Source organism: Camelus dromedarius, chromosome 34 (genome assembly GCF_036321535.1).
Source record: "Camelus dromedarius isolate mCamDro1 chromosome 34, mCamDro1.pat, whole genome shotgun sequence".
NCBI lineage: Eukaryota > Metazoa > Chordata > Mammalia > Artiodactyla > Camelidae > Camelus > Camelus dromedarius.
In genome coordinates, this window is record NC_087469.1 from 19,982,389 (window position 1) to 19,992,638 (window position 10,250).

At 60.9% G+C, this 10,250-nt stretch overlaps 1 protein-coding gene across 1 annotated transcript in view; it reads left to right on the top strand.

Annotated features, from left to right (window-relative positions):
- LOC105104230 (beta-galactosidase-1-like protein 2) overlaps window positions 1–9,507 on the top strand; it is a 30,755-nt gene extending 21,248 nt beyond the window's left edge. The window contains exons 9-19 of the mRNA XM_031443339.2: window positions 2,571–2,655; window positions 3,916–4,053; window positions 4,521–4,601; window positions 4,995–5,101; window positions 5,633–5,773; window positions 5,946–6,017; window positions 6,267–6,345; window positions 7,590–7,677; window positions 7,914–8,025; window positions 8,392–8,508; window positions 8,699–9,507. Coding sequence (XP_031299199.1) covers window positions 2,571–2,655; window positions 3,916–4,053; window positions 4,521–4,601; window positions 4,995–5,101; window positions 5,633–5,773; window positions 5,946–6,017; window positions 6,267–6,345; window positions 7,590–7,677; window positions 7,914–8,025; window positions 8,392–8,508; window positions 8,699–8,785 — 1,107 coding nt within the window. The 3' untranslated portion in view covers window positions 8,786–9,507. The remainder of the gene's footprint in view (window positions 1–2,570; window positions 2,656–3,915; window positions 4,054–4,520; window positions 4,602–4,994; window positions 5,102–5,632; window positions 5,774–5,945; window positions 6,018–6,266; window positions 6,346–7,589; window positions 7,678–7,913; window positions 8,026–8,391; window positions 8,509–8,698) is intronic.
- The last annotated feature ends 743 nt before the right edge of the window (window positions 9,508–10,250 follow it).

Consider the following 10,250-nt stretch of genomic DNA (forward strand, 5'->3'; position numbering starts at 1 on the left):
TGTGGGGAGCCTGCCCCTGGCTTGGGTCCGCAGACTGAGGGAAGGCCCCGGCTCAGCCCCGGCTCAGCCCTGGGCTTCAGCCTCCCTTCCCCAGGGCCCATCCCACCCCCGTGCCCCTCTTCCTGCCCTGGCGAGGTTGCTCTGAGGGGTCCCTGTGTCGGCTGGTGCGTGAAGCTAGTTTCCTGCCTCTTGAGAAAGGGGCACTTTGTGAAGCTCTGGGCTTGGTGCGCTGTGTCCCAGAGGCCTTTTGTCTGGAAGTTTGTAGACTCAGGAGTTCCAGGTGTGCTCATTTTGGCCCTAGGGGTTGAGGGAAGAGACATTCCCTGCCCGTTTGTGTCTGACCTTAACCTGCTCTGGGCCCGGAAAGACGGTTGTCACCAGAAAACGGGAGTCCTAGTCCCTTCCAGGCCAGGAGGAGAGGAGCTCCTGGATGTATCCAGGAACTTATGGTGAAGTCCTACCCTGACTGACTCCTCCGGTCTTAGGTCCGCGTCCTCTCCCAGGGAGAGCGATGATCTGGCCCAGGCCACTGTGACCATTTGGGGAGCAGAGGCTGCATCTCACCCTGTGTTATGGGGCTGTTGGTGGGGGAGGCTGGGTTGTCCCCTGTTCCAGCTGTTCCTTTTTGGAGCAGATGTGGTATCCAGAGGGACAGCCACGTGAAGCCATAACCACAGTGTGAAGCCGCCAGGGTGAGGGCCCCGGTGTGTGGGAGGTGCTACTGGAGTTTAGAGGGACCAGCAGGATGCAGAGAGGTGCCCAGGACGAGGTGGGACAGAGTGGGCCCCTGGACAGCTGCTCCACAGGTCCAAGAAGACAGCATGCAGGCGGCCCCGGCCCAGCTTGTGTCCCCGCTTCCTCCGCCTGCCCAGCAGGGGTCTGAGACGACAGGGTCTCTGCCCACCGGGGAAGAGACGTGTTAGGGAAACAGTTGCCCAGGAGCCAAGTGGGCTTGTCCTGGAGTTTTCCCAGGATAGGGATAGTGTTGTGCCCCTCACCTTCTCTGCCCTCTTCTGTGAAGTGGGGGTCACAGTGGGACCCCTCATAGGGCAGTTAAAGGTCAAGTGGGTGATGTCTGGGGGGAACTCAGGCAGCCATGATCCCCAGAGGCTCCTGCAGCGTCGTCCGCAGAGGGGTGGCCCCAGGCCATTCGTCCTGTCCACAGCACTCGTGGCCACAACGTGTGCTTTCATCCAGGAAGGGGCCGTTCAGATCAGAGGTCCTTCAGGGGGTCAGTGCCCCTGCCCTGCTTTACTTGGGGTGCCAGGCTGTACCTTGCCGGCCTGGGTCTGTCCAGTGCCTAAAAAGATGAAAGCAGGTATCCCTGAGCACATCTTCAGGGGGCAGCGTGTGCTGAGGGCTCCAGTGTCCCATCCCCTGTGATTCTCCCAGTGGCCACAGGAGACAGATTCCAGGACGGGGAACCCCTGGCAGGGGCAGGTCAGGGAGTCCTGCACAGTCCAGGTACAGCCAGCTCTTGGCTACGTCGGGCCATTGGTGGACAGCCCGGCCCCTCAGGTGAGGGACCCCTCCTGGCACTGGAGGCTGCTGACGTGTGTGACTTACTGACCTAAACGAGGTATAGGGTGTCCCCTTGGAGGTAGGCATCCATAAGGAAACCAAGCCACTGGTCTTGCTAGAAAATTGTCGCGACTTCTGTGGCCTTTCCTGCGGCATGGTGGGGACCTTCTACTCAACGGACCACAAACCTGCCACCATCCTGAAGGGACAGTGACGCCCTGTGCCAGGGGCCCCTGACTGCCAGGCTGTCAGTGGCAGAGGGGGTGCTTGATGGGCGAGGAAGACCTGCGGTACAGAGCCAGCGACACCAGCATCAGCCCCAACGCCTCTCTGGTGCTCTGGCGCTTCTGCGAACGTGGCTGTGCGGAGCTGGTCCCGGGAGTGATCTCTGTGTCCCTGGGGCAGTCCTGTGCCAAGTCAGGATCTGGAAGCAATACTAGACTCTGGACCGTCCTGCGAGGCATCGTGGTGGCAGTCTGCGCTGGGACAGCTGTGGTGCCCTGGTCTTCTGGTCTGGTTTTGCAAACTTCTGATGAAACTGACCTGGGCCTGGTGGAGGGCCCACCCCACAGCCCCCGACCCCTCCAGCCAAAGGGACGTGGCAGCTGCGGGTCTGTGTCCACATGAGCCTCTCAGAGAGGGTGACTCTGGTGGAAGGCTCTCCCTCCCTGGAGAGGACACATAGAGCTTGGCTTGATCTAGAAAGCAAACCGGTGTGAGGACCACACGGCTGTGCTGCTGGGAAAGGCTCACCTCAGGCGGAACCCGGGGTTCTCCACCAGCACCGTGGGCAGCATTGACACCACATCCACGGGGCAGTGTCTGCTGTGTCCACTTCGGTAGCCCCAGCCACTCACTCTACTCCGGGTGGAGGCTGCACATGGGGGACGAGCAGGTGCAGGTGCATTTGGTGCTCACCTGTGCCCTGCTTACAGGTGTCTGAGGCTAGGTGTGCAGCTGGGAAGGGTCCAGAAGTCGGAGGTGCTGGACTCCTCAGGAAGGGCCCCCATCTCCCTCAGCCAGCTAACATCTGCTTTTGTGGTGCGCAGAGCGTTCAGCCCAAGATGGTAATGGAGTACTGGACCGGCTGGTTTGACTCGTGGGGCGGCCCACACAACATCCTGGACTCCTCAGGTGAGCGCCGTGCGGGGCCGTGTCCAGCGCGAGTGTGAGATTAAGTTCTGGCTTGGCTGCTACGTGATGCAGAGGAGCTGCCGGGCTCCGGGGAGTCTCTGCCGCATAGTCAGGTCTTGATGGTCCGGAGTCACCAGTCCTGACGCATGAGGTGAGCGGTCGAACGGGGCTCTGGGACGCCTTTGTGAACAGGTGAGGACGCGTGTCTCTGGAGACACCTGGCCAGCACAATGTGTCAAGAAGAAGCAGAAGCCCTGGAGTGCAGAGCAGACATTGGGACGTGTGTGGCCCAGGCATCCTCCGTCTCCGTCCTCAGCCCTGGGCGCACCTGCAGACGGGTGTGGGCAGAGGTGGGCGCACCTGCTCCTGCAGCCTTGCGTGCCCATGAGGGACACAGGTGCACAGCTTCCTACATGGTTAGGTGTGGATCCCATCACCACTTGAAGGAAAGCAGACAGCCTGGAGGGCTGATTCGGTCTCTTGTTGATGAGGACCTGGGTGGCCCTCCCGTGGTCAGGTTAGCTCACCTGGCCTGTCTCCTGCAACACCTTCCCAGCAACAGCCCTGCTTCGTTAATGCACGTCTGACCGTGCTTACTCACCTGCCCCAGGAAGAGCCTAGCCATCCCATTTCCAGCAGGCGCATCGACACTGAGTGTGAAAGTAGTTTTGGTGCTTGGTGGTCTGATAGGTCCTCGTTCAGCCCTCATGTCTTGGACCAGTGCTGAGGTTTTAAACCGTATGTATGTTTGTATTTATCAGCCATTTAGATCATTGGTCTGCTGTTACTGAGTGCTGAGGGTTCACTCTCCAGTCCAGTGGGACCAGGGAAAGGAGGGGGTCAGAACCACATCTCTCTTTCTGAATCTGGTCTCCCTGTCTCCTAAGTGGGCGTCACAGGAGAGGCCCGCCAGGAGGAGGGGCCCGCCAGGAGGAGGGGCCCGCCAGGAGGAGGGGGCCGCCGTACTGTGGGCTGCAGACTTGGGTCAGTGCAGACTTGCCTGGGGTTCAAGAGCCCTGGAAGCCCAGGCCATGGGTCCGAGATCTGTCGTCTTCCCCCACAGCCTATGGTTGGGTTTAGTGGCAGCTCTAGGACGAGCGGTGAGGGGGTCGGAAGAAGGCCTCAGCGCGTGGCCCTCCCTCTCTCTGTCTCTCTCTCTCCCCCTCTCTCTGTCTTTGTCTCTCTCTCCGTCTCTCTATCTGTCTCTGTCTCTCTCTCTATCTCTTTCTTTCCTTCTCTGACTCCGCACCCACCTGCCAGAGGTTCTCAAGACGGTGTCTGCCATCGTGGACGCCGGCTCTTCCATCAACCTCTACATGTTCCATGGGGGCACCAACTTTGGCTTCATGAACGGGGCGCTGCACTTCCAGGACTACAAGTCTGACGTCACCAGCTATGGCAAGTGTCCCCAGCTCGGGCCTTTCCTGTGCACCCAGCTTTGTGGGTTTGGCCTTTGAGGGGAACTCCTCGGGACGGCTTATGGCCCCATCAGTGTGATGGCCAAGGTTCTGTCTGCGTGATCACTTCTGAACTTTCAGAGCTGTTGGAGACGGGAGGTCTTCGGAAGTCAGCCAGGGGAAGAGGGGGCACGGGCTGGGGAGGGAAGACCCTCAGGTGGGGGAACCCCCCTCCCTCCTCAGGCCTTGAGATGAGGCACCCCTGGCCCCCTGCCTGGAAATTCAGGGCCTGGCATTCTGGGTGGCGTTCAGTAGTATTTAGTAGGTGTGGTGTCTCGACTGATGACGCCCAAATTGCTGGACGAGGACCCTGCTGTCTGCTCAGCTTCTCCCCCTCCATCTGCTGCCACGCATGACATGTCCTGGGGCCCAGGGTCCAAGGCCATGACGGTGCTGGGTGTCTTGCAGACTATGACGCGGTGCTGACGGAGGCTGGGGACTACACCGCCAAGTACGTCAAGCTCCGGGAATTCTTCGGTTCTGTTTCAGGTACCTGCCTGTGTGGACCCAGGCCCTACTGGGCCCGGCTTCTGCTCTGAGACCCCAGATTTTGCTCTGAGTTGCTCCCCTCAACCCCAGCCTGCACCCCAGCTGGTCTGTGTGTGGGAACGTTCCAGACGAGGACAGGCATGTGTGAGGGGCAGTTCTCATCAGAGTTGGGGTCCCGCCAGCCCCACCTTCTCACAAGTGACAAGGTCCCTGAGGACATGTGGATGCCCCTGCCCGCCCCCGGCCTTGCCTTCCCAGTGGCGTCTCGGCTCGACTGAGAGTGGCCTGGGCCAGGGGCGTGATGGGCTGTGGGCAGGAGCCGGGCCCAGGGAGGCTGGAGGCGCCGTGACCGGGGGATCCTCTTGGACGGCCTTCTGTCTGCTTGTGTCACAGGGGCCCCTCTGCCTCTCCCACCCGACCTTCTTCCCAAGACGGCATACGAGGCAGTGAAGCCAGTTTTCTGCCTGTCCCTGTGGGATGTGCTGCCCTACCTGGAGGAGGTGAGAGCCACCCGCGGCCCTGAAGGAAGAGAAGCTGCTTGGCCGCGTCACGGTCTGGTCCCCACCTTCAGAACTCAGAGCAGAGAACCCACTCGTGCTGGAGCATGAGGCGGGAGGGACAGAAAGCAGCAGAGGAGGGGCTGGTCACACAGTCGGGACCTGGCCTCCAGCCTCGGAGGAGGTGGGGGATGGGGCTTCAGCCTCTTGAGAAGGGCGCCCCTCCTGGAGCCGCTTCCGAGCTGCCCTGGTGCAGAAGGTGTGGTGGATACAAAGCCGTCAGTCACTGCGCATTGGGCTTCGTGCTGCTCCCCCCCATCCCCACCCTGGTGACCGTGGGGAGCCATGCAGGCAGTGGGACGAGAAGTCAGGAGCAGAACCACGGAGCTCAACTGTGTGATGAGAAGTCAAGTGGAAGAAGTGTTCCTGCTGCCCAGCCGCCCCTGCCACCAGAGAGCTAACCCTGGGTCGGGGGGGTGCCTGCTGCCCGCCACCCCCGGGAGGCGAGGCCCTGCCCGTCTCTTCTCCATGCAGCCAGTCAGCTCGGAAAAGCCAGTCAACATGGAGAACCTCCCGATAAACGATGGGAACGGGCAGTCCTTCGGGTACACGCTGTACGAGACCACCATCACCTCGTCTGGCATACTCAGTGGTCTCGTGCGCGACCGGGGGCAGGTAGGAGCGGCCTGTCTGTCCCGCATGCCTGACCCTCCCCTGAGCGTCAAGGTGTGGAGAAGGCCCCTTGGCAGGAGTTGCGGCCTCCACCTCCTCCCAGGCTGGTGCATATGGCTCCCTCTGCCTGCCCCAGCCAATGGGGTGCGTCCTGGTCTGTCTGCTCGCTTGGCAGGTGTTTGTGAACACAGTCTCCGTAGGGTTCCTGGACTACAAGAGGAAGGAAGTCGCCATCCCCTTGATCCAGGTGTGCCCTGGGGCTGGTGGCGGGTGCTTGCCAGCTGCGCTCTGGGCAGGTGTGGGGGCGCCAGGCAGGGAGGCTGAGACACAGAGCTGCTGATGGGGAGGTGAGCGTGGCTTTCTGACCAGCGGGAACCCTCCCTGCCGTCCTCAGAGCTTAGGGAGAACTGGGGCTCCACGGAGAAACCCCGAGGGGCAGTTGTACCTGTGTGGCTGGGAATCAGGCTTTCCTCAGTAACAGCTGCATTCCTGGCAGGGGTTCATTTTGCTAAGGATCTTGGTGGAGAATTGCGGGCGAGTCAACTATGGGGATAACATCAACGACCAGCGCAAAGGTGAGTCACGACACATGCCTGGCTGTTCCTTCTCCATGGCAGCACACGGAGGCTGAGCTGTAGGTGGGGTCACGGGGGCCACTGGGGGGAGGGGGTCACGGGGGCCACTGGGGGGATGGGGGTCACGGGGACCACTGGGGGGAGGGGGTCATGGGGACCACTGGTGGGGGTTACGGAGGCCAGTGGAGTGAGTTGGCATAAGACATTTGCCTTCTTGGTTCTTCATGCTGAATTTCTTTTCTCACTCTCTCTGGAGCCCGTCGATAGTCCATTTTGTGTGGGAAGGAGGACACATGAACAAAATGCTCCTATGCTCCTCCAGGAACATCCCACCGATTCATCTTATTTTTCCTGGCCTTCTAAACAGTCTCTGTTTACATCTGCCTTTTTTTTCCCTTCTGTATCAAAACATGGGTGGTTTTATGTAAGTTATGAAGTCAGAACTCAGACAATAAATCAGACTGTGGCAGGAAGCCTGGTGGCCTCCAGCGCTCACGGGTGTTGGTCTTTGTGACAAGGGAACCTGCAGAGCCCTTCCTCACCTCAGGGAGATGTGGCCCAGCCCCGGGGGCTCTTGGACCCTGGGGACCAGCCCGTCCAGAGGGCCTCAGCGCTGCCAGGCTGCCCAGGAATCCCTGTGTTCCTCTCTGGGTCTCAGCATCTCCTCTGGGCGCTCACTCTGCAGGCCCACCTTCACTTCCCTTTTTCTTCTGGGGTGGGAGGCACTATAGCCTGGCCCTGGTCCCCGTCTTCGCCTCCCTGGGCCCCTGACCAAGGTGTGTCCTGGCCTCTCACTGTGGAGTCCTGTCCTAGTTCGTAAGTCACAGTCCTGCCTGCCGGAACTGTGTGCCCCTCCACACCTGTCCTGGCACTTAAGAGAGTCTGGGACCCCACCAAGCTGACCTGGAAGCTAGGCTGGAGCCGCTGTGAGCTCTTGGTCACCTGCCCCTTTGGCCTCATTTCATGGGGTTGGGATTCTCAGCCCCTGGAAGGGAGCGTCCCCCTCAGAGGGGCTCTGGCCAATGTTGCCCTCAGGCGCTGCCCCCCTGCACATCCTGGGGTCACTCACCACTTTGGGGTTGCTGGGGGAGGCTTTGAGTCGTGTGGAGAATGCCCTCAGGGAGCTGGCCCTTCAGAGGGAATCCTCGCCAGGAGACTTTCCAGAAATGTTTTTCGCAGGTGCCTGGGTGGTCAGCTGTCCCCTGCCATTGATCTTGCTCAGTGTCCCCGCCTCCTCCCCACAGGTTTAATTGGGGACCTCTATCTGAACGATTCTCCCCTGAGAGGTTTCAAAATCTACAGCCTGGAGATGAAGAAGGGCTTCTTCAAGAGGTCGGTCCCTGCCCCGCACAGCCTGGGAGCTGCCCTGGCCTCAACCCCAAGGCCCTGGAAACTTCCAGAGCCCAGAGCGGCTCCGCACCCCCTCCCAATGGCGGGGGAAGTGCCAGAGCTGGGGCGGATGTGCCCGTGGTACCCCCGTGCCCAGTGCTGTGCCCCAGTCAGCAGGTGGGGGCTGGGGGGCCTTGGGAGCCTAACCCTAACCCTCTTGTCCTCCATCCTGTCCATAGTTTCCTTGGAGACAAGTGGAACCCTGTCCCCGACGTGCCCACATTCCCTGCTTTCTTCCTGGGTGTCCTGTCTGTCCCCCTCTCCCCCTATGACACCTTCATGAAGCTGGAGGTTTGTAGCCCCGCCCTGCCCAGGCTCTGTGGGCTTCCCTCTCAGAGGCCCCACACTGCCTGTACCCAGAGGGTCTCCAGCTTGGCCTCCCTGGTGTGGGAGGGGTGGGCTCAGAGCAGAAGGACCACCTGGTGGACTCTCAGGCCCAGGCTCCTATGTCCAGTCTGAGCCTATGCACTCTGCCTGGGGGGCTCAGCACTCACGGAACGGGAGCTAGAACTCCCCACCTGTTAACCGCATGGCTGTTGGAACACCATCCCTGGGAGCTGAGAGAAGAACTCATGGCCTGTGTCTGTGTCTCTGCCTCCTGTGTGTGTGTTCGGTGGTCCTCGTGGTCGACTGACACCGTCGCTACTCTGCTTAAAGGGCTGGGAGAAGGGGGTTGTATTCGTCAACGGGCAAAACCTCGGACGCTACTGGAACGTCGGGCCCCAGGAGACCCTCTACCTCCCCGGTGTCTGGTTGGCCGAAGGCATCAACCAGGTGAGGGCACTTTTCCCAGGGACCGGTTCTCAACAATGCCCTCCCTGCACACAGTTTCCTTGGGGGCATTCGGCAGGCAGGAGGGGACAGAAGCCCCTTCTGAGTGGATCCCTGCTCCTTCCAACCGGTCCCCAGCCCTTCCCGAGGGCCCTGGTCTGGCTCCAAGACCTACCAGCTGTCTCTCCCCCAGGTCATTGTCTTCGAGGAGAAGATGGCGGGTCCAATGATACAGTTCACAGAAACGCCCCACCTAGGCCGGCGCCAGTACGTCGACTGAGCAGCTCCCGGCAAGGAACCAGCAGACCCTCCCTGCTGACCTGCCCGGTGCTGCCCCACCCACTGCCCGTCCAGAGTCCGGAGTGCTCCTCAGTCGTGGCGTCGGGGCCAGGACTCAGCTCTGCTTCTGCTGCAGTTCAGACCCTAACCCTGCAGACTGAAGGAGTGTAGGGGTGAGGAGGGACCCGTCTTCCCTGGAGTGCTTCTTGGCTGGGCTCTGTGCTGGCTCCTTCTGACTCCCCTTGACGGGCAGGCACGACTCCTGGAGGGTTTGCTCCTCTGAATGTCCCCCGGACCAGCCACGACCCTGACCCTGGGGCCCCTGTTTCTGAGCTGGTGTGCGTGGCACTATTTGTAGAGGATGAGGGGCCCTGGAGTCGACCTGTTTCTCCTTCACAACCCTGCCCGAGCCTTCCCTGCGATTCACAAGGAAGTCCGTGGGATGGATGCAGGCCACCTTTCACTTCTACTCCAATGGCGCTGACAGAGTCAGGAAAATGGGCACTTGTTTTCTGAGTGCGAGGAGCTCCAGTTTCACTCTGTGAGAAGCAGTAACAGCTGAGGAGGAAAGGTCGCCACTCTCAGAAGGTCCAGGAGGATGGGGGCACCAGGCGTGGCTGTGGGGGCGTTGGCAGGAGTGTTGGGGTGTCAGGGGCCAGCGCTGGGCCCCAGGCGTTGGTCAGGATTCCCAGGGCTTGGCGGGGATCTGGCACTGTGTTACGGCCTAGCTTCGCTGCCCTGAGTTGCAATAAAGTAACAGAGTTGAATCAGATCCCCCTTGGTGATGTTCTGTGATCCCTTCTGTGTGCTGGGAGCCAGAGGTGAGGGTGATGTGGGGCTGGGCTGGGGAGTGGGGACGCGGACTCTGCTGGCTCTGTGTGGTGGGCAGGGTGTGGCTGCCAGCAGCAGAGCTGCATGTGAGCCACGGTGGGGACTCTGCTTCCCAAACCACATCTGGAGTCTCCTGCACAAACTGATGATCTTCGATAGGAGTCTGGGTGGAAGAGAGAGGCCTCCCAGGGGTGGGGATGGGCAGGGAAGAGCAGGTGTGAGGCTCCCAGCACCCCAGCGTTGGCATCGCGTGCTTAGCTAAAGAGGGGACTGCCCTGGGGCAGTTGTGTGCAGCCACTGGGCCCTGGAGCTGAGCCGTCCTGTCCAGGCTCACCAGCTCTCCCAGAACTGCCGGAATGGGAATCATGGCAATGAGACAGAGACTGGACTCCGTGGGCAGGGCCAGCGCCGGGGAGTGTGGCAGGGCGCTGTGTGTAAAGGACTCCTGCAGGGACCCCCTCTGTAAGATTAATCCCCAGTTACTCTGCCACACACACCAGCTTGCACACGCACGGCTCTTTCCTGGGCAAGGACCTCCTGGGCCAGCCTGCTGTCCTCGACCTTACCTGTCAGATGACCCCAGCTTTTTGTCCAAGCCCCTCGGCAGGGAGCACCCTCCAGGCTTCGTTCAGGGT